The sequence below is a fragment of the Artibeus jamaicensis genome, unplaced genomic scaffold (assembly GCF_021234435.1).
Source record: "Artibeus jamaicensis isolate MK-2021 breed Jamaican fruit bat unplaced genomic scaffold, CSHL_Jam_final contig_1255, whole genome shotgun sequence".
In the NCBI taxonomy this organism is placed as follows: Eukaryota; Metazoa; Chordata; class Mammalia; order Chiroptera; family Phyllostomidae; genus Artibeus; species Artibeus jamaicensis.
The window spans coordinates 59,488-83,089 of NW_026521245.1; the positions used below are offsets into that span (position 1 = coordinate 59,488).

At 49.0% G+C, this 23,602-nt stretch overlaps 4 gene segments (V, D, J or C); all 4 read right to left on the reverse strand.

Annotated features, from left to right (window-relative positions):
- LOC119050712 (immunoglobulin lambda variable 5-37-like) lies at window positions 1-2,690 on the reverse strand. The segment is given in 2 exon segments: window positions 1-1,709; window positions 1,827-2,690. Coding segments are annotated over 2 exon segments (651 nt in total).
- A 2,109-nt stretch (window positions 2,691-4,799) lies between these two features.
- On the reverse strand, window positions 4,800-6,808 carry LOC119050716 (immunoglobulin lambda variable 1-40-like). The segment is given in 2 exon segments: window positions 4,800-6,603; window positions 6,716-6,808. Coding segments are annotated over 2 exon segments (489 nt in total).
- A 4,857-nt stretch (window positions 6,809-11,665) lies between these two features.
- LOC119050713 (immunoglobulin lambda variable 7-46-like) lies at window positions 11,666-12,338 on the reverse strand. The segment is given in 2 exon segments: window positions 11,666-12,138; window positions 12,224-12,338. Coding segments are annotated over 2 exon segments (507 nt in total).
- Window positions 12,339-16,202: 3,864 nt separating this feature from the next.
- Window positions 16,203-16,759, reverse strand: LOC119046263 (immunoglobulin lambda variable 8-61-like). The segment is given in 2 exon segments: window positions 16,203-16,537; window positions 16,641-16,759. Coding segments are annotated over 2 exon segments (366 nt in total).
- Window positions 16,760-23,602: the final 6,843 nt, after the last annotated feature.

The following is a 23,602-nucleotide window of genomic DNA, read 5'->3' on the forward strand; positions in this document are numbered from 1 at the left end:
AGAGGAATACGAGTCTGACACACAGTAGAGTCTGGAGAAGGTGTGTTGAGTGAACACAGAGCCATTGTGGATGGTGAGGGAGGCTGTGACAAAGCCCCAGGGACGTTAGGTCATCATACTGAACACTCTCCCTAAACTTCAGTGCTTCTTTGACAGCCGTGTTGGTATCATCACAGTTCAATGGTCATTTTCAGCCCTGTTCTCGGGCTGCAGGCTCGTGATGGTCAGAGAAGCCATGTTGCTTAACCTGGAGCCAGAGAACCAAGCTGGGATCCCTGAGGGCCAAGTAGTTCTGAGCATCACAGCTTTGGGGCAGCACCAGGGATGTGTTGGTACCAGCCTGCACCAGGGCTCCCAACACTGCAGCCGTCCCCAGGGCAGGGGAGGCTGACCTCCTGTCCTGCTCATTTTGTTCCCATTGCAGATGGAGAGTGAGCATGTCACCCCCCACTGTCCTGGGGCCCTTCCTGCTTCACTAACCAAAGGCCTGGCCCACAGCAACTTCCCTCATTTATTTGAATGATCAGTATCTTTTCCTTTGCATTCTTACTTGTGATTAGAACATTCCGGGCCCCACCCATACATCCACGCCACTCCTACTTATTCCGCCAATTCCAGACTGAAGATCAGTCTATTTATTAGGCCTCATTGGCCCATCTCCTCACCCACCCTCAGGTCCAATCCCACCCACACAAAGCATCTCCCGTGCAGGTGCTTTTTTCCACTCCTTACACTTTTCCTCACAGCACAGCTTCAGGGGCTGGTAACAAGCAGACAGAGAGCTGTAAATACACAGATGGCATAGTTCTGGTTTCAATTGTAATTAAGAAGACATTTATAAGTTCTTTAGATAAAAACTCATTTTTATCGCATGTCTGGAGCATCCAAGTGTATATCCCAGTACAAATTCAAACCCCTCTCCCTTTAGGACAGCCCCACAGCGCCCCCTGCTGGGTCCACATCCCAATCCCTCCAGGTCCTATGACCTGTCTGAGGAATGCAAGTACAATGGTCATGATTTGGGATGATTTTACTAATAACTCTGGATCTAACTGATTAGGGGTCTTGGAATTTTGGTCCACACAGAGAACAGAAGAGACTGTTGTAAATTTGTAGGATACACCTTATGTGATCTTTGCAAAATATTTAGTTTGTGAGCAGGCAATAAAGATAGTAATACTAGAAAACAAAATTTTTACCTATAGACAATAAGGGATAAAGCACACATCCAGGGGTCCTAGGAAAAGAGTTGCCCACTGAAGACGTGACAATAAATGTCACTCTACATTAGTCTTTGTCACAGCCACCTCAGGAGGGACAGCCGCAGCCAGAAAGAGCAAGGGGAGGATTCAGTCTCACTTCCCCGTGGCTCTGGAGCACCGTGTAAGTACCACTGCTGTCCCATGCAGCACAGTAATAGTCGGCCTCGTGCTCAGGCTGCAGCCCAGAGGTGAACAGGAGCCCGGCATTGGCCGAGGTGTCTTTGGATCCAGAGAAGCGACTGGGGACCCCGGAGCCTTGATGTTTACTTGAGTTTGTGTGATAGTACAGCAGATACCGAGGAGGGCTCCCTGACTTCTGCTGGTACCAGAATATACCACAGCTGCCGACACTGAAGCCACTGCTTAGGGTGCAGGTGACTCTGGCTGAGGCTCCAGAAGATGCAGAGAGGGAGGGCAGCTGAGTCACCATAGGCTGGGAGAGGGAACCTGCAAATAGAGACATGTGTCACTGATGGGGCAGAACCAGGGGAAGCTTCTCAGGAGATGGAGCAGGAAGGGAATAAACTTAGCAACAGAGCCCTACTCCCCGAGGCCTGTCCCTACCTGTGCAGTGAGAGAGGAGCATGAAGACGAGAGGGGTCCAGGCCATGGTGCACACAGCCCCTGAGCCCACAGTGGAGCTGGGCTGCCCAGGCCTCCTTTTCTCCCCACCCCCTGCCAGGGGAGGGGCTGTGTATGCAAATGTGTGTCCATCCAGGGGCCGCCCAGCCCCTTCCTGAGCCCTGGTGCTGGAGCTCAGTTCACACCCCAGACAGAGGGGGATGGAGGTTGGCTTCACCCCTAGAAAAATCATGTGGATCAGACAATATCAGGTACATTCAGGACAGCATGGCCTTATGGACCATCTGAATGGACCCCAAACACTACTTTGATAGAACATCAGCAGCCCTATGTTCATGGCGGCATTGTTTATAGTCTACAAGATAGGAAGCAGCCTCAGTGTCCATCAATAGATGAGTGGATAAAACAACTATGGACATTTACACAATGGAATACTGCTTTGCCATAAAAATGAAGAAAATTTTACCTTTTATGACACGATGGATTGACCTGGAAAATTTGATGCTGTGTGAAATAAGCCAGTTAGAGAAACACAAATACCATATGATTTCACTCATGTGTGGAATCCAATACACAAACTGAACTAAGAAGGAAAGTAGAGACAGACTCTTAGAGACCAGGGTGACAGCTAAGGAGGGGGAGTCAGAGGGTGGAGGGACTGAGACAAAAAGGAAAAAAGACTCATGGACACGGACAACAGTAAGGTGATGGCTGGGGTGGGGGGAGGTGATTAAAAAAGAATGAATCATAATGGAAAAAACATAATTAAAAAAAGAAAAAGCATGGGGAGGAAGCACCTGCTGAGAGAACACAAAGGTCTTTGCTCAGAGGATCTGCCAGGCCAGAGAGGACCCATCTGCAGGGTAACAGTCAGTGAGTTCCAGCCCCTCCCCCAGCCCCAGGCTCCATTGAGTAAAGAGTCCTAACTGAGCTACTGTGTATGGAGCACAGGGCAGTCCCACAGCGCCCCCTGCTGGTTTCAGCCCACACTCCTCACCAGGGCCTGAAGCCCTAAGAGCCCTGCTGGTCTCTGCAGCTCAGCAGGGTACACATGGTTCCTTGGGCTTCATTCCTAAAACTGCAAGGACTGTATGATCCTGAATTCCATTTGTGGGTGTTTATCTGAAGAAAACTAAAACATCCCTAGAAGAAACGTGCAACCCCAGGTCCAGGGCAGCACTGTTACACAATAATCAACATGTGGAAATCACCTAAGTATCCCTTCATGGGTCAATGCCTAAAGATCAGGTCATACATAATATAAAATGTCAAATCCATGTATAAATGAGCCTTTGAGAGAAATGGAATCTTGTCATTTGACACGACATGAATAAAACTTGGGGACATTGTGCCATGTAAATAAGTCAAACAGCAAGACAGATACCATGATCTCACTTACATGTGTGATCTGATCAACAAAAAAACCCTGACAAACAAAACATGCAGAGAAAAAACTGGTGGTTGCCAGAGGCTGAGGTAGGGTGAAACAGAAATTAGTGAAGAAGTTCAAAGGTACAGATTTGCAGTTATAGCATAAATCAGGCCCTGGCCAGGTAGCTCAGTTGGTTAGAACATGTTTGGATGAGGCAAGGTTGTGGGTTCAACCTTTGGTCAGGGCACATACAAGAAGCAACCAATGAATGTGTAAACAAGTGGAACAACAGCATCCACATCTGTGTGTGTCTCTCTCCTTCTCTTTCTTTCTGTGTCTCTCATACCTCCTTCCTCTCTCTCTCTAAAGTCATTTCTCCAAAAAACCATCACTATTTTTTTAGAATGCTCTAGAAGCCAGTATCTGGGAAAAGACAGGCTCATCACACTGGGCACCGTAATAAGCAATCACACTAAGCAGACAAGACAATAAAATATTTAGAGTAAACTAGTGCAGGAACATGCACATTTGTAAATATTTCCATATGCAATTGGACATGCCCATGAACAAACCTGAGTTCACGTTCCTTACATCTGCAACTCTGACACGTCACTGCCGGGAGCATCACGCCTCCTCCCTGTGGTGATAAGTGTCGATTTCCATTCCTGGAGTGAGGAGTCTGGCCCCCACCTGTGCCCACCCACTTATGTGATTATGTAACGACTGTGCACAGCACAGCCACACCTGCACTGTTACCTGGACCCCCTGGGAATCCACTTTACCACCTGGAGCACAGTTTCATGTGCAGTTTCCTTTGCTGTTAGTGTGACCGGCGCCCTCACTGTCACAGGTACTTCGGTCAGTAACTTCCTTCCCCTTCTCCCCAGGGCAGTGGCTCCTGCCTTCACAGTGCAAACTGATGGGCTCCTGTCACTTCCGCATCCCACCACGGGACCCTCAACCTCCTAAACTGCATTTCATGTGCACACATTAAGGTCTGTCATTGTGCTTCTCAGTTTTCAATGCATTTGACAAGCTCGTAGTGCCATTTAGGTGCCCTTGCATTGTCACGTAGAATAATTCCCTTGCTCCTCCTTTTTTTCACACAGTCAAATTTACAACAGATGTTCAGACACTCCCCAGAGTTTTGCCTCTTCCAAAATGTGGCATCATTAGAAACATAATGTGAATCACATCGTCTTTTAAAAAGAGGCCACTTGTTGGAGGACCTCACAGCTGCTTCCTTGGGTGAGTCTACACACAGCTGTAACACACACCCACACACGGCCTTTCGGTTGCTCTCAGGTTGGGGAGACTGTTAATAAAGTGGCTGTGAACATTGGCATGTAAAATTTTCTGTGGATAGAGACTGCGCAAAAACACTAACCCATTCACATATTGGATGTTTCAAATGTGTTTGATACACATATGTACTTATTTCCAAATACTGAACAAAAGGAAGCTTTCCTGATTCTTATAGAAAGCAGGTATTATGGAGAAATAAACACCTAACAGAGAAAATACAAAAAAGAAAAAAAGGACAGAAATTAAACTGAATTATTAATGTAAACATTCTAAACAAAATATTAACACAGAGATTCCAAAATCAGACTAGTAAATAGACACACCTTCACCACAGCTGATTTGTTCCAGATGCAAGTCGAGTTGCATACTGGCAGCCCTTTCACAGAGCACATCATTTTAAGAGACCAAAGGATAAAATCAAAACACCTCAATAGATTCAGAAGAAGCCTTTGAACAAAGTATAAATAAATTTCTCATGAAAACACGCACAGTGTAAACTGCAGGCACATCTGCAGTGCGGGCACTCACACTCCCTCCTCACACACACGCCTGAGCCCACACTCAGCTCTCAGCTACTGAGGCGGGAGGACGACACTCCCACACAGATCGAGAGCTGGCCAGTGTGACCTCACCTGCGTTGTCATTCAGCGTCACACGGCAAGTATGAAAATGCACGTAAACAAGAAGGAATCCATGGTCGGATCGTAGCACTGATGGGAACAGACACGGGGTCACTCCCCGGCCCCAAAGGTCCGCCACAGTCTGAGGAGCTGTGGGGCCAGGTCAGCCAGGACAGGGGCCTCTCTCTGGGAGCTACAGGGACAGGGGTTCACAGTGAGGGACAACAGAGAGGACGGCAGCTCTGGAACATCGAGGAAAGAGGTCAGTGGTCAATGACAAAGACCCAAGGCTCACAGTGACTTTAGAGTTAGTGTCTGAAATGACCAGAGATGGTACCCCCATTTCAGCCCCTGGGCTTCAGGGCAGAGCCACTCTGTGTCCCCAGCTGATGGGGAGCTGACTTCTGTTTGTTTGGAGACCTGCTGTCTAGGAAGGGGCTGCAGTGAGGTGCTGTGAGGGCAGCAGGTGGAGGAGGCACATCCACTCCCCAGGGGCTGCCCTGGAGGAACCTGGCCCCGGGTGGCGGCAGAAGCAGAAGCCACAGGTGTTCTGAGTGGCAGATACTGGAACGTGCCCTCCCAGCTGATGAGAAGGAGCTTCTCCTGGTCTCAGGCCCCACAGGCCTGCAGCTCTGTGTGAGGCAGCCTTGTCCTCAGCTCTGAGCCCAGTGAAGGTCCAGGAGCCTGAGCTGCCAACCTGATCCCAGGAATGGATTGTGGGCCACACAGGGTGGATGACATCAAAGCGATGTAGAGAGGAGAAGCTGAGTGGGGACATGTTGGTGACAGCACACACATGGGGCCTTCCTGACGTGCACTGATGGGGACACAGCCGGGTCCCATGTCTCTGGTTGTTCCTTGCTCATCACAGACTCTGTTCCCAGCACAGCCTCCCCCTGACACACAGGAAGTTCCCCTCATTGAGAAAACTACACACTGTGTTGTTGGCACAGACTGGCCTCAGAGGCAGCGTTCAAAGGATGGACAGATGTTCCCATCACAGTCCCCTGTGGTGGGTCTCAGACTTGAGTTCAGGCCAAGCAAACTGAGAAAGCAGCTGTCTTCTCAGAACAGTGGGGACTGCACCAGGGAAGCACACTGCAGGGGACAGCAGGTTTTTGTCTCACTTCCCCACAGCCCTGCAGCACTGTGGGAGCACTGATACTCTTGTCCCATGCTGAGCAGTAATAATCGGCCTCGTCCTCAGCCTGGAGCCCAGAGATGGTCAGGGTGCCGATGCTGCCAGACCTGGATCCAGAGAATCGTTCGGGGATCCCCGAGGGTCTGCTGCTGGTACTATAGATGATGTTTTTAGGGGGTTTCCCTGGGAACTGTTGGTGCCATTGCACACTATAACCATCCCCGATGTTGGAGCTGCTTCCAGTGCAGGAGATGGTGACACTCTGTCCTGGGTTCCCAGACACTGAGGGCGGCTGAGTCAGCACAGCCTGGGCCCAAGACCCTGCAGGAGGGAGAAACAGAGAGATGGTGATTCTGGGTCCAGAGACAAGAGCAGGAAGAAGACCCCCAAGTGTCCTACCCAGGTTTCCTCCCCTGTCCCCTTATCCAGTCACCTGTGCAGTGAGCCAGGAGGGTGAGCAGGACAGGGGACCAGAACATGGTGGAGACCATCCCTGAGCCCTGCCTTCTGTGACCCCACAGCTGAAGCACAGATGGCCCCAAACCTCACCCTTCCCCTCTTCATACTCTGGGAGAGGGAGGGCCCACTCATGCAAATAAGACCTCCCTCCCCTCAGATTTCTGATCCCTCCCTGGGCCCTCCCTTGGCGACCTGTGCCTGGGGATTTCAGGGTAGGGGTTAGGAGTGTGCCTGTGTGAAGCCCAGGGCGTGGCAAGGTCATAGCCGTGTGCCCTAAACAGAGGGCACCAGGCAGTACCAAGTCACAGGTCCCAGCTCTGATTAGCCCAGACCTTCAGGAACAGTCCCTGAGCGCCCCCTGGTGCTCAGACTTAGACACACCATTGTGTGACATACTGGCTGAGGCCCATCACAGACAGACCCTGCCTCCCCACAGCCCTGTCCCCTGACCTGCTCCCTTAGGGGCAGTCCCTGTGCCCCCTTATGAGGGGTCCCCGTCACTCCAGGACACTTTCATGCCCTACTCAGATTACTCAGGATGAGTGGGTCCACGTGTCCCTTGGCTGAACCATGGTCAGCACTGTGCTGCTTTCACTCCTGTCATCCTCCTGAGAGCAGAGTCAGCCCAGAGCAGTGACTGTCCCACGGGAGCATGAGCCCTATTTCAAGGCAGTTTTATTTTTTACTGTGATTACTCCCTTGTTAGTAATTAATCTGCATTCCTCCAAGGCCCCCCAAATATACATTCTCTCAATGTCCTTCCTTTTTATAAGCAGACAATAAGTATATTTTTATGCCTATAATTTTGGCCAAGCTTTACCTATTATCTGGTATGGGGGGCTTTGCCTGAGGAGCCCTCCCGTCTGCCGTGGATGAGAATAAGTCTACCAAGGCCTGGACTGCTTGGGGAGGAAAGGTGGCCAATCTCTCAAAAAAGAAGGACCAGGAGCCTGTTCCTCAATGGGTTTTTATTGGATTTATCCCCAGAGAAATACAGCGCATCTACATAAAGCTCATCAATCATTGTCAGGCAGTAATGATCAAACAATAGATAACTTTCAAAGAACTATTCGGGTTTATTTTGAGTCAGAGTCAGAGAGCTAAAGGGCCATAAAATTTGGGGGAAACTCATTCGACCCTTATCATTTAAATTGAGGGTATTAGTAAAGTAGGTTTCATAGGACTCTATGCATTTTTTCTTAGGCCTGATGGCCCCTGGGAACCAGCCCTTTCCAGCACTCACCTCAGGCATTGTTTCAGGCTTAAATTGGGCAGGGGAAGTAAGGCAGACAAGAGATTTAGAGACTTCTTGCTGACAGAATGAGGACTCAGGCTATGTCCCAGCCAAGGGGCAAGGGTCCATCACCCTGCTTCTTTTATAGCCCCCAAGTTTTCCCCTGAGGGCTCCTTCCTGCCCCTGTCTGTCTTAGGTCTTCTCTCCTTTGAGAAATCTTACCTTAATTGGTTAACCAGTCACCTGCCTGGGGCCAAGCAGGGTGAAGTAAAAAAGGCAGAAGTGGTACCCCTGCCAGGGAGATAAGCTTTCTCTCCTTAATGGTCCCAAGGGGAAGAAGGCTTATGAGACCTAAGCTCATGGTCCCAAGATCCTTTACTCAGCATTAGCCATGTGGGACTAGGGCTTCTGAAATCAGGCAGGGCAGTTCCCAACAACCTGGTATCTTCATTATGTTATAAATTGAATAAGTAACTAACACTGGTCCTGTGTATATTTGAATTAGAGCTGGATATCAATCGTTTTAGTCAGGCTCACTCTGATCCCATTTCCCTTCTTTGCCTTTCCCTAACCTTTTCCTGGAAGGATCAGCCCCACAGTGCCCACTGCTTGTCTCTGATCCAGGGCCCACCAGCCCCTGGACCACACCCAGCACTCACAGAGGGCATCCTGATTTGGCACTGGGGCCTTTGGGATGTCACTACCCAGAACAGGAGAATGAGTGGGATTCTCCATGGGGTTGGGAATTAAGACATTATTGTCTCTAGATAACCAATGACTTCCAGGTGGCTACATGCAAGACGCATTCACCCTGTTTATGTTGCCAGATATTTCCGGTTCTCTTGACATGTCCTCTTGCTCCTTCTCCTTGTGAGATGCCATTTCACATATAGAAACATCTTAATCCAAGTTCAAGGCTCAAAACTTTCACTGCACTCTGCTGGCTCTCACTGACAAAAAGTCTATGGGATTTACATTTACTCAATAACATTGTGTTGCTGGTGTGTGTTGGAGACACTGCTGTTTGAGTCCCACCCCCACTGCCCAGGTACTGGTGGGTCATGTCCCTCTCTGTCACTACAATCAACACTGTCAGAGAGAAAGTGTCCTCCTGCTCTCCACTCCAGCCCGTCATGTCCCCTTCAGTGCTATTCTGATACTTCTTTCTTTCCTCTTTTGCCTATATTATATGATTATGTGCTTTTCCCCTTTACCCTTTTTGGTCTAATCCTAAAATTATGTTCAGTCTAAAGATTGAAATCTACATCTTTACTATAAACATCTCTTTTGTGTATATTGTTTCTCCTTTTCAATGTAATGGCCTCATTCCACACTGAGTCATAGTCAACTTGTGTGAAAATGCCTTCAATGTTGACCTGGAAGAAAAACCAACCAGAGCTTTCTTGAAATTTCCTTGTGTTTTTGATAATTGATGGCACTGAGGGTTGCCTCACTGGCTCTAGATGCCAATAAACTGAAAAGTTTTAAAAAACGTTTAAATAATTAAGACTTTCGTTATTAAACTGGGTACTGCTAAAGGTTGTGTTCCTGACAGCCAGGGCCTGAAAGAAACAGGGCTCTCTCCTGTGCATGGGAATCCAGAAGTTCCTCAAGGATGATCTCAGGAGAAAGAGAACACCCTTCTGTCTGCAGATGTCAGAGCTCAAGGAGTCATCAGCACATCCTGGTCCAGGCTCAGGGGACAGAAACAGGACTGAGCAGCAGGAAACCCGAAGCTTCTCCCTGAGCAGCTGGGCATGGACCACAGCAAAATCCCACAGCACCCCCTGGTGTTGGTAGTGCACACATCTCTACATTTCCTAAAGGCCTTAGAGCTCAGCTGGTCCCTGCAGCTCAGCAGGTCACTGACTCTATCCCCATGTCTATGCCATACTCCCCAATACTGTGATTCTGATCCACTGTGTATAATCACAGTACAATCCCTCACTTCGGGATGGAGGCCCCACCTGTTGCTCATTCCTGACTGCAGAGATACACATGCCTCTCAAATTCCTAAGACACTGTCATTCTCAATGCTCTGTGCACAGCATGTCCCCAGTCCCACACCTCCCTGTCCCACTCCAGGTGGTTACGGGTTCGTTCCCCTGTACACTCTCCAGGACCACTCAGGTTCCCATGTCTGCTGCTAGAATTGGTCCTCACTTTGTTGTATTCTTTGCATAATTACCAGTTATGTTTCACATATACACATGTGGTGAGGCCCCTGTCTGATGATAAATCTCTCATGTATACCCTCTCTACAATAACTAAGAGAAAATCTTTAGTGTCTCATTCAAGGTATCTGGGTCAAGTCAGCACAGGGTCCCACCTCCTCCCTCCCATCTCCCGTCTGTAGCCTGTGAACTAGCACACGTGGACCCTGGAGGCTAAACTGAAACTTACCTCTGGACCCTTTTGGGTTAAATGCTGGTCAGACCACACCCCCCATTACTAGCACTGTCCTTACAGGAGACACGAGCAACCTTTCACCCTACTGCATATCCAAAAACAGTGTCAGTTTAGACCTGCTGGGGGATGACTCTCAGCCATCAGGCAAGGCATGAGCAGTTCTGAAAGAGCTTCACAGCAGGGCACCCCTGCATCTGCTGGTGTCATCACTGGCTCTGCTTGGACCCTCTAACTTCAGACATAATCCCAGGAGGACGTCCTAGTCTAGGAATTCAATTGACCTGTTTTCCTGAGGGAGGTGGGATTGCAAGATGCCATGCTTGGCAAGAACCACCAGTTCAGTTGGTAGAGCTGGACTTAAGCTATAAGATGCTCACTGTCCTCTTCTTCCACTTAATATTCTCGATGCCCTGCCCACTTGCTTAGCACCTGGTCAAGATTTCTACCTGGTAATAGGCACCAGAAATAGCTCCATATGCTCATATGCTACAAACACATGTCCTTCTCAAGATGTGGGCTATGTTTTTATTATGTTTCACTTTAGCATGTCTCTTCAGAAATCACAGCTGTATAATATTGCTAATGTTCAACTGACAATTAAAGGCCAATGTGAGAGGCTACAAGCATTTATTTGAGATAAGATGCAATTGTAGGCCTGAGGCATACGTTCATTCATGCAGAAAGCCACCCTGTGTCAAGTTACGGGGTGAAGGCAGTAATTTTTATAAGATATGAGAAGAATTAATTTCATGAATAGAAGAGAAGTATTTCAATTGGTGATAATGAGCCAAGAAAGAAATCTCTACAGTGAAAATAAGCGAAGTTGTTCTTTAAATAAACACAGTGAAGCCCTTTGTAAAGAACGTCTTGAATTGTGAGCCCTGTAATCAGTCTGTCTGCTTTCCCATTAGCTTTGCAAACAGTTGTCTGGAACAGGCAGCTGCTTTGACCCAGAACAGAGTCTAGGCATTCCTGCCCTCTAGCACCACAGAGGCTGGAGAAGGAAGACGGGCAAGGACACTCCTCTGGGAGGTGGCTCCAGCTCCATTTCCCACTGTCTCTGCCTCCTCTGATTCTTCACACCAGATTATGAAGTGGGTCTTGGTTATCAAATGCCGGCCAGGCCACAATCAGAACTGACTGTGTATGTGCACATGTGTCCTCATGGGAATAACCTTTCCTTTCCTGTCCTGTCCATTACCTGTGAAATTATTGATGACATTTGCTCTTGTTTTATAAAGAATCTTGTCTTCATGAAACCATGGGTTAAATCAAGTGGTGGCTTAGAAATGTGGATCAGGTTGCACCCCATAGGGCCATGGAGAACAAGCCTTGTGAGCCCACACTTGATAGACCAGCCTCTGAGAGCAGGAGACGGGGGATGGGAGGAACAGAGGGTGGCTGAGCCCTGGGTTTTTCTCTCACTTCCCCCCTGCAAGTGTCACTGTGGTGATAGCCACTGTACCACAGAATACAATAGTACTGGGCCTCATCCTCAGGCTGGGCCCCCGACAGGGTCAGGGCAGCTTTGCCCCCGACAATGGAGCCTGAGAACCGGGCAGGGGTCCAGGAGTGTTTACTGTTTGTATCATAAATCAGCGTCACTGGGACTTGGTCAGACTTCTGCTGGATCCAGTATGGATAGTTACTGCTGGTGACGGCTCCAGTGCTGGAGGCACAGGTGAGAGTGACTGTCCCTCCTGGGGACACAGTCAATGAGGGCTCCTGAGTCACCACAGCCTGAGCCCTTGACCCTGAAATGAAAACAGTCACATGTCAGGAATGAAGACCAAAGGCAGAGGGATCCCTCCAATTCTGTTCTCTGAAGCATCCTCAGACCTGGGCAGAGGGTGAGGAGGGGGAGCAGGAGGAGAGGAGTCCAGGCCATGGTGGGCACTTTCCAAATCCCCTGGCCTCAGGCAGGGACTGTTCTCTGGGTGGCCCTTTATCTCCTCCTCAGGTCCCTGGGTGAGGGGTGTGTTTGGTGGGGCATTATGCAAATAGGAGCCCACAGCACCATCCAATTCTGGGTCCTGGGCCCAGTTAATAGTTCTACTGTCAGAAGGAGGCTGGGTTTGTTGTGAGCTCTGAGTCTGTCCCTTGAGAGGAAGCACCTGCTGGCACTCTAACTCAGCAAGGAATGTGGGCACAAGGCCCATTGAATTAAGAACCATTTGGGTCGGTTTCAGGCCTTGCATCTCTGAGAAGACCCACAGCGCCCCCTGGTGACGTCCTCCACAGATTACTCATGGTGGTGGGAGCTGTGCAGTAGGAATGGGAGCCCAGTTTTCATTTCAATGATCAATCAATCTATAAACAGATAAGAAAAAAATAAAACAATTGATAAACTTTAAGGATCGTTGGTCCCTCTACTGGTTTATAAAATTTCATCTCCGTTATTTCTTATTTCTACACTTCCATTTGGTGTCATTTTATCATGTCTCCTGCTATTTGAGTTTCTCTTCTTTTTCATTTCTTACAAGAATGTCTGTAGCTTCTGCTTACATGGATTTTATGACTACTGCCAAAGAAATCTGTCATATAATTTAATTATTTGAATAATTTCTGTTTTGGTTTCTGTAGACTTTCTTGGTGTCTTCAAGTTTTCATTTTCCTGGTTCTGGGTATGACCAGTGTTACTTCTTACAGGGTCCAGGCCATTGGGAGACCACATCAGGGGCCCCTGAGTCCCCTTTCCTCTGTCTTCCATCAGGCCGCCTGCCTGCTGAGCTACAGCAGAGAAGGTCAGGGGCGGATGTTCAGCTCCCAGTGGCCCCACCAAAGCTGGAGCACTGACTCCCCTGCTTTGACACCTTCTGGGGACAGTGGGGCACTGACTGTCACCAGCTGGTTCCCTTCAAGTTAGAGTGAGTCAGTCCCACAGCCCGGCTCCATGGACTCAGGGAGGGAAGCACAGGGAGGAGGGGAGCTGCTGTGCTCGGTGGGTTGGCTGCCCAGTTCCCCACTGGGTCTCTCGGGCATCACTGACACAAGGAGAGTTGGGGGTCCCTGCATGGCCCACTCCCCTGCCTCCCACTCCTTACTCAGATCTCTGAATGCAACTGGGTGGTCAAGGCTTAGCTCCTCACTGGGTCCCACAGTTACAAGCAAGGGGCACAGGAGTGCACACTAGCTCTGGCCTCTATCCCCTCATCCAGTCTCATTGCTGAGAGATGAGGTTCAAGTTCAGGTCTCTGCTGGTGGCCAGAATCATGGGTGGGAGAACTAGAGTGCTAACCAGCTTCAACTGGCTCTACCTGGCTGAGGCTTGTTGAATTTCTAATGGGAGGGAGTCAGCCTTCCCTGAATCACCCACACAGTCCCAGGTGGCAAAGGGACAGTGCCAGCTTGTGCTGGGAGGGAATGGGGACCCACACCCTGGCCCTTATGGCTGACATCCCTGGATGGGGTTGTAGGTCAGGATTGTATAGTGTGGGAGGGCAATGGGTGGGTGTAGTCTCAAAGATTTTCTCTGAGTGGGCATCTGATTACCAGGTTATTCTGCTAGAAGGAAAGGGTCTTCTAGGAGCATTTGTCTATCTATCTATCTATCTATCTATCTATCTATCTATCTATCTCCCATTTTGTCTGTATATTAGTTGTTGGAAATATGGAGTTCTCTGCACCTATCTGCTCTGTCTACACGGAGGTAATAAGGACCCAAGGACTCCAAACCACTCTGTTCCCCCAGTTTGACTACGTAGGAAGTCTGCCTTCTCTTCACATTTGAAGTCTACTTCTGCTTTGATTGACTAGGTCCAGTGTATGTAAGATTTCCTTGGGCCAGGAGACCAGACAAGGAGACTGACAACATCATTCCATCAGGAGCTCAGGAAGGGAGGTCCCACTCAAGGTGCATCTCGGGCAGAGACAGGACCACATGGATTTGCTCTGTGCCTTCCACTGCCACCCCCAGACTATGTGCTGTTTCTCTGCACTGGTGAGCCTACCTGCTGGGAAAGGAACTTGTCTTTAATCTGAGAGTGGGGCACTCTCAGGTGAGCCAAGCTCTGTCACCAGAGCTGGAGTAGAGACAGATAAAGACCAGGGAGGATCACAGAGTCTTTGTGTCTACTGGGAGGGCAGGGGCAGCAGGAGTCACAATGGCAGGTTGGGTTCCAGATGGAGTTGCTTTGGCTGCACAGCCAGGAGTTTATACTTAAAGAGACTCTGGGAACAATGGGGCTCTTCACAGGGACTCAATCCCGAAATCCTCATGGAATGGAATCCTAATGTTTTGTTTCAGCCCTTGGATGAATGAGAGTCTTTCCTTTCCTGGTTCTGCAGAGAGTATTTATATATAAAAAAAGTGGCTGGTAAACATGATTCATATTTTCATATTTTTTTCCTGAGCACAGATGAACATGAACATAGAACAGGTGGCCGTGGTTTGCATGTGAAAGGCTGACTCTCTGCCCAGGAGCCTTGCACTACCTGGGGGTCGGCCCTGGACTTCCACCCTCCCAGGGGAGAAGGGAGTGTGTTTTCATTCCTCTGTGTGTGTTCATAAACTTTCAGCATTGTGAAAATGTTGCACTTACAGACAAAATGTTAGCAAATAAAACTTTTCCATAACTATCACCCAGTTTTTTCCAACATTACAGTCTTGACAAACTAGTGTCATTTTTACAAACTGAAATGCTAACATTGGTGAGACAACATTAACTAAAGTGCAGGTTGGATTTATATTTCATGAAATTCCCAATATATATTTTTTAGATTCTTAGGACCTGTCCAGGAATCCGTAATGTCTAAATGCTACAGAAAACAATCACAGATAACTATATATATTTCTAACATGCCTGATATTACACTTTTTCTTTAAAATATATTCTGGGTTGACTTGAAGTAAAGTTTTTCTGAGAATTTTTTAACAAAGGTCAGAACAGTAAATAAAAGGACAGTTTCCTTCTCCGCATCTTTCCTCACTGCCCAGTGCCAGGCGCCCAAGGCAGCCTGGTGTGGAGACCCCGCCTGTGGCCCCTCACCTGTCCCTGCACCAAGGGGGGGACCCGGGGGCTGGGAGGGGGTTCCTGGGAGGCCCTTCTAACAGGTGTCATCTCAGAGCATCAATATTCATGTAAGTCATGGAAATCCTCTCAACTTGTGGTTGTAGTTTTCCATTTAAAAACAAGAATAAAGGAAAGCAAGCCACAGTTTTCATCGAAGACCTGAGGTTTTAAACCTGTTTCTGAAGGTTCCAGATTCATGAAGGTTGATATAGGAAAGATCATGACCTGAAATTTCACTTGAGTAAAGTTCAAACAAAAGTGTTCAGGAACAATTTCATAATAATAAAGATAGAGGCAGTTTTCAAACTTTAGTGTTCCTAAAAAAGTGTAAGTGACTTGCTTAAACACAAATTTTGCTCACACACACACAGTTCTGACCCAGCAGGCCTGGTCAGGGGACCAGCATCACCTGCAAGCTCCCAGTGACAGTCTCACTTAAATGCTAATAAAACATTCCTGCAAACACAGTGTGAAATCAGTACATGAGAGGATGACTTGTTAAAGCTCCTGGAACACAGGCAGGATTACAAAGGCCAGTGTGGCTCTGAGTCCCTCTGATGGTTAATGTGTCTGCACTCAGCTTTCTGCCCCCTCATGGTTCTAGGCAGAGGGGAAGACAGGAAGCTCACTCTGCCAGGGTCACAGGGTCACACCCTAGGGGAATGGAGGAGGCACATGGAGAGGAGCCACTGGACATGGGAATGGGGCCCTGGAAACCTTCTCCTTGGTGTGCTGACCATTTCCACCCCCTCTCTTTCCTGTCACTAAAGCTGAGCCATTCTGAGCACAGGAGGAGGTTTTAGTCACACTTCCCCATGGGGTCACATCACTGTGTAAGTGTAACTACCCATGTACAGAGCACAGTAATAAATGGCCTCGTCCTCAGGCTGGGCCCCCGTGATGGTGAGGGCGGCTTTGTTCCCAGAGATGGATCCAGTGAAGCGCTCAGGGACCCCAGAGAACCGGTTGCTTGTAAGGTAGATGAGCGAGCGGGGAGCCTTGCCTGGAGTCTGCTGGTACCAGCCGGGGTAGTTGCTACTAGAGACTGACCCAGAACTAAGGCCACAGGTGAGTGTGACTGTCTCTCCTGGAGACACAGACAGTGATGGCTCCTGGGTGACGACAGTCTGAGAATCCACACCTGAAACAAACAGGAAAGACATGGGTGTTATTATAAGAGACAAGATCACCCTGAGACCATGCTTTGTTGTGTCCCCCAAAAGTGCAGAGTCCCTTCCTCTGACCTGAGCTGTAAGTGAGGAGTCCCAGCAGGAGCACCGTCCAGGCCATGGTGGGGACACTCACAGGACACGAACTCCTCAGACTCCTGGGGTGGAAGGAGGTGTCCCTGGGACCTTTTCTTGCCTCCCAGACCCATTAGGAGGAGAATGTGCTTCATGCAAATCAGCTTCCTCTGTCTTCCTGCCCCAATGTCACCCTGATGTCCCCTGGGGGTTATATTGAAAGAGGTAGGTGCTGGCACCTTACACACAGCAGTGACCGTGCAGTGACTGAGACACTGAGTGAGGCATTTGGTTGGATGTCTTCCACCCAAGCAGCTTCCCTAAGTCCCCGGGGACCTCAGTCCTAATTTCCCCTCTGGAAAATGGGAGGACTGAACAGTGACCTGTGTGCAGTCTCACCTACAAGCCCTAGAGGCTCTGTTTTTCCCGAACCTAACCCCATCCTTCTGACCGTGTTGTGGCCTCTCTGGTAAAACCCCTTCCTGCCCTCCCTGTGGGTTCTTAGCAGGTCTCCTGCCTCCAGCACTGAGACCACTAGGGAGCTAGTGTCAGGGGTGTGAAGGGACAGGAGTCTCCCACTGACACAGCCCTGTCAGCTCTGTGGGTGCAGCAGTCAGGGGACCAGAGCAGTAGCTGTCCCCCAGGTGTGGGTGCCAGCTCCCCTCAGCTCCCTGCAGTCATGGCGCCCAGAGTGTCCTCCACATGGCTGCAGGCTTTGAGGAGAAAGGCAACAGCATCGCCATCAAATTACATGATTTATCCCAACAAAGAAGGGTTATAACAAAATAAGGAAAATATGCCTGATAGTTAGAAACAAGAGAGTCACGTGGTGCCTAGAGTTGTTGGTGTGAACACCAGGGGGCATTTTAACCACCTGGGTCCCCACCATCCGCTGCGGAGAAGAGGGAATGGACAGGAAGGTGGCAGACTTCGGGGGAGGGAAGGTGGCAGGAGATAAAATTTTTTCAGTATTTGGTGAAGATAAAACCCTCAATTGTTTTCATCATAGTATGATATCAAAACTATGATTTCATATTTATTTCTTAATTTCCAGTAACCTGATTAATGAAATTTCAATGTACTTTTTGTTCTCATCATTGTGTTCATGATGCTCAACTTACATAAAATAAAATGATTCCTGCTGAAATACTGTATGTGTATAGTAACCAAATGCGCATTGGATGCAATAGAGACAATTATATAATTACATAGGTGGTATCACCGCATCTTGAAAGGAGAAGAATCTAAAATTGAAGGTAAAAATAAATCATTGGAGAGGTAATTGAAATATCTCAATATATACATAACATCCGTTTCCAGAAGTTAGTAGGAATTACTGTCCCTGAAATAAGGGGGAACTGGACCAGCCAGACATGAAATCAGAATATATGACAGTGAAGGACCCAAGCCTTGACCGTGAGTGTCCTGGTGAACACACTGGGCCCTCACCACTGCTTGCAGGGTTCCTGACCTCTGCAGGGAGCTCTGAGCCTCCTTCGGAAATTGTCTGAGACACTAGGGTTGAAGGCCGTTCTCTGCTGTGGGGAAACCTGGGCTGCAACTGGGAGGAAGTGCTGAACTGAGGGTTGTTAGAACGCATATGGGAGAGGAACCCAGGGGGCCCAGGAACCCATCACAAGGCAGGAAGGTGGAGCGCATTGCCCCCTGGTGGCTGTGGGGTGATGCTGCCTCACCCAGCTAAGAGCTTTCCTTTGGACTGAGCTGTGCATCTGAAAGAACCCTGCTGATGCACTTCATGGACCATGGGCTGCAGTATCAACGAGTCCGTGACATCATGTCTGGTTACATCATCTTGTCCTCTTATGGTGGGTCACAGCAACACCTGTGAGAGCTCTGAGTGGGGCATCTCCCATGTGGTTCAGGACTTCTTCATATTTGCTCTCCCTCCAAAACCCGTGTTCCCCTTCCTCAGAAACATCTCATAAGCCCTAGCTTCAGCCCGTGTCCTCCCTCATGGTCAAGCAAGTCTTTCTTGAAATAACATGGGTTCTACTGGTTTGTTGAGGTATTTGTCCACCTATGCTCATAAATGATGTCCTGTAATTTTGAAACCTCAGACTGTTCCTTTTGGGGGGTTTCTCCTTTTTTGATAATTAGTGAATTAGATTAGACTATATACCTCTATTTCAGGTATTTGAAATACCTTCCTCTTTAGAGTTTAAAGTGAAAGTGAGTTTATTAATAAAGCTAGGAGACAGAGAATGGCCACTCCATAGGAAGAGCATCCTGGAAGACCTTCTAGAGGATTTCCCAGAAATGCGTCCTTTTGCTTCTGGCTCAGACTCAGTGTCAGAGATCATCCCCCTGACACACTCACGTGCACACATACACACAGACCTGGAGAACGTGCACGAAGGCAGGATTAGCACTGTCTAACCCAGGACACTGGGACTGGGGACAGAAGGTGGTAGGAAGACTGAAATAACCCACTTCTTGTGTCCAGATGACAAAAGTAAAGGGCAGTGAGACTGTCCCCCAGGGACATCCTTCACTCCCCCACAATGAAGCTCCTTGTCCAGTGAATGAGGAGGGTGAGGAACAGAAGGGTCTGGGTCATGACATGGGGAAGCCCCAGCCCTCTGCCTGCTCAGGCCCAGTTTTGGAACTGTCTCATCACCAATGGTCTCTTGTCCTGTGCCCAGAAGACTTCATGCGGATTTGTTCCTGAGGTGTGGCAGTCTCTCTGTTTACACCTGGACATCAGGCCGGAGAAAGAATTCTAAAAACTGGGAAGGAAGGAACGTGAGGCAGGTGTGAGAGCCAGAGCCCTGAGCTCACAGGGCCCCTGAGAGTGCTACAGATGCAGTGCCCATCACAGGCAGATTCCACAGGACTTTCCTGTACTGCGGTCCTCACCTGGGAATGCTGCCCATCCCACTGTCTGTGAGAGGGATTCTCTTCTTAATTCCTGCTGTGTAGGGATGAACACTGTTTGGGTGAGTCATTCTAGCAATAACTCAGATAAAATACGGTAGAGCCTTGAATGTTCAAAACTTGAGAAAAACAATAACTACAGCACATGGAAAGATGTCATTGGTCACTAGAGGAAAACAATTCAAAACTCAGTAAGAGCCCTGACCAGTGTGGCTCAGTTGGTTGGGTGTCGTTCTGCAGAGCAAGAAGGTGGCTGCTGTGATTCCTGATCACGGCACATGCCTGGGTTGCAGGTTTGATTCCTGGGTGGGACAGGCACAAGGGCAGTCGATCAGTGCTCCTCTCTGAAACTGCTGTGAGGTACCACTCACCCAGACTAGAAGGGCTGTAATAAAGGGAGACAGGTTAACAGGTGTTGGGGAGATGTGAAGAAATCAGGCCCTGACACCTGGTGGGTAGTAAAGTCAACCATCCAGCCATAGTGACCAACATCTAACAGCCTCTCACAATCTTAACAGAACATCGTCACGTGTCTCGGTAACTCCACTTCTAAGTGTCTGCACAAGAGAAACAAGAGCACACATCCAGTCAAAACAAAGTAAATCGGACACAGATGTTCCCAGCAGCACTGTGCAAGGTGGCAAAAGACAAAAACAACTCCATGCCCATCAGCAGGTGACGGACAACAAACACCAGCCTGCCCAGTCATTGTGGTATTATTTGACCAAAAACAAGGATACTGACCCATGCCCCGGTACAGATGAGACCTCAAGCACATGGTTCGAAAGAATTGTAAAGGACACTAGACAGTCACTGAGGACCACCTATTTTCTGCTTCCATCTATATGAGTGTCTGGGAGAGGGAACGTGTAAATGCAGAAAGTGCGTCGGGAGTGGCTTGGCACCGATTGAGGGGTGATGAGGGGCGACTACTGATGGTGGGGACTTTCTCTGAGAGATAATGAAAATGTTCTAAAATTAGAACATGGGATGGTAATACCACTCTGTAAATATGCTAAATGATGTTGTATTGTATGAATGAACTAGTGAAACTATGGAATGTAACTTATATCTTAATAAAGTTATGAAAAACATTAAGAGGAGAATCAGCTGCCACCAACTCTCTAGGTGGGTTTTTGCTCACAAAGTCAGACCCTTGGAGTCAGACGTTCTGGGCAGGGGCGTCCAACCGGGGCCTGTGGGCTGCATGCGGCCAGGATGGCTATGAATGTGGCCCAACAAAAGTCGTAAATTTACTTACAATGTTATGAGATTTGCGTGTGTGATTACGTGTCTCAATGTATTTAATGTGCAGCCCAGAACAACTCCACCTCTTTCAGTGTTGCCCAGAGATGCCAAAATGTCGGACACCCCTGCCTAGGGGCTGCCACATCACCTCCTTCATTTGTCACAGGCACGATGGGAACAGGGCAGGTTTTTGTCTCTTCCTATGGGGCTGGAGCACAGTGTGATTCCTACTATAGTCTAATGTGGAACAGTAATAATCAGCCTCATCCTCGGGCTGCAGGCTCGTGATGGTCAGAGAGGCTGTGCTGCCAGACTTGGAGCCTGAGAACCGATCTGGGATCCCTGAAGGCCGAGTACGTCCAAGCATCACAGTTTTGGGGGCAGCACCAGGAACCTGTTGGTACCAGGCTGCACCAAAAATTGCAATACTGTAGCTGTTTCCAGTGCAGGTGAGGGTGACCTTCTGTCCCACAGACCCTGACACCGAGGCTTCCTGTGTCAGCCCAGACTGTGCCCAGGACCCTGGAACAGAAGAGTGGAGACACACAGATGTGAGATGAGGTTATTTCCCACAGCGTGTTCTCAGTCAGAGAGGAAAAAGGTGACCAAGGTGCGTCCCATTGTCACTACACCAGTTCCCCTCAGTCACCTGAGCAGTGAGCAAGGAGAACAAGGAGGAGAGGGGTCCAGGCCATGGTGGAGGTGCCCACACTCTGCTCTGAGCCCATGAGGGAGAGAACCACACAAAGTCTCTCTTATATTCTCCTCTCCTGGGAGGGCAGAAATGACCCTTCATGCAAATTGTTTCCTCCTTTTGGGCCCCTGGGGATAAAACTGGTGAAAACTGAGGGGGTGGGGGCTGCAGAAGCCTCACAGGGAGAGGAGGTCCTGAGATGTCACCCAATGAGCACAGAGCAGAGGGCAGTAGACTCAGGCCCTGGTTTCCCAGCTGAGATCCCTCACAGACCTTCAGGGATGGGCCCACAGCGCCCCCTGCTGTTTCAGAGTCCAGACTCACTTAGGACTGGAATGGAGAGGCAGGAGCTCAGCAGAGAAGAGTGAGGACTGGACTGCAGTCTTGCCTGGCACCCCACCCACCCACTGGGCAGGGGCTCCTCCATCCCCAGGGCCCCTCACAGTGCTGCAGGTGTCCCCACCCCTCACTCCTTCCTCTAAAGACGTGACCTTTTCAACATGAGGTCCTCCTCCTGCTCCTCCTTCCCTTTAGATAATTACATTGTTGGGACCATACAGGTGCCTGAGTCCTCAACTGAACGTGTCCTCCACCCAGCCCGAGGGCATGAAGACCCTTCAACATCCTCTATTTCAGGGAGACTGCCTCCTATCTCTCTCCTCACACTTTACTTCCCACCATGGTGTCCCAGTACCATAAACCTCATCAATTGTCCCATCGTCACCTGGAATGGGGCCTGGGTCCACTGATAATCAGTCGCAGGAGACGTCTCCAGGAAGAGACCAGAATCATTCAGAAGTGAGATCTGGTTTCTTCTTGCTCGGCCCCCTGACAGCATCCACATGAGACGGTCACAGCACTCCCCCCCCCCAGGATGCAAACAGGTCCCCACAGCCCCTGAGTGGTCCACCATGGTGAATGGGCCCCTTGCACCAAATGTGGCCTGCACTGCAGAACAGGGCTGGATCTCTGGGGATGTACAGAAGTGTTGAATTTGCTACGGAGTGTTTAGTATGATGACACTGACATCCCCGGTGCCCTGTCTGTGCCTCCCACACTGCCCACATGCCTCACTCCACACACCTTCTCCAGACCCCACTGTGTAAGAGACTTGTATTCTCCCCACTACAGAAATATCAACACAGCTATGTCCCCAGTGCCTTACCCTAATCAATGTCTGTGGTAATAATGCTATTTTTATGAATTGCATACATTTAAATATATATAAACATGCATACATTTTTCCATCCAGCCATGTCCACTGTCACTTAGTAACATCACAAGTACATACTGTGTTCCTGTGAAGTCTCAGTGCTTCCCTCTGAGTAAGTCACAGAAAACACCACGTCACTACATGACACAGGGACCACACAGAAACCAAAGGGTGCCCACGGCCATGACAGTTTCTTGTTCCCTTATTGTAGCACTAGTTGTCTGGAGCATGATGACATTTATTTGTGGCTCAGTAATTCATTTTAACTTAAAAAAAATAAGTCTGTGAATAGAAATGAAAACACAAATATTCGCTGTTCTTAACCCACGGTTCCACATGTTTGTCCCTCTTGCATACGACCATGGTCATCCAACCACATCCCAACCAGCAACATGGAGCCGTCCTAGACCCATCCACACCCCACACTGAACAGACAGGCAAAACCCTAGGCCAGCATTTTTCCCAGAGAAACCATCTGGAATCTTCTCTACTGTCTTCATCTTCACTGTACTCACCTAGATCTGGCCACTATCTTCTCCTCCAGGATGGGACAGACAGGCCCTCACCTGTCTCCCTGCCCTGCTCACTGTGTTCTCTTACCAGCTGGAAATGGAGTGAGCAGACACCAATGTGTGCATGTCACTCCCACTGAGGGTCCTTCTGCGACTATGCTTCTCCTTCTCAGCAGAAGTCATCACGGCAGTCTGGCCCCTGCCTGCCTCTGCAGCTCTCCTACTGCTTCCTAAGGAGCTCCTCCTGGTGCCTGTCCTCACTCCACTGACCCAATGCAAGGCCCAAAGCACCTTTTCCCTTTCATTGGCATGACTGATACCCCCCTCTTTGTGTTTTTACCTGTTATTACAACATTGTGCCCATCAACCAAATACCATCTCACTCCTACTTATTTTAAAA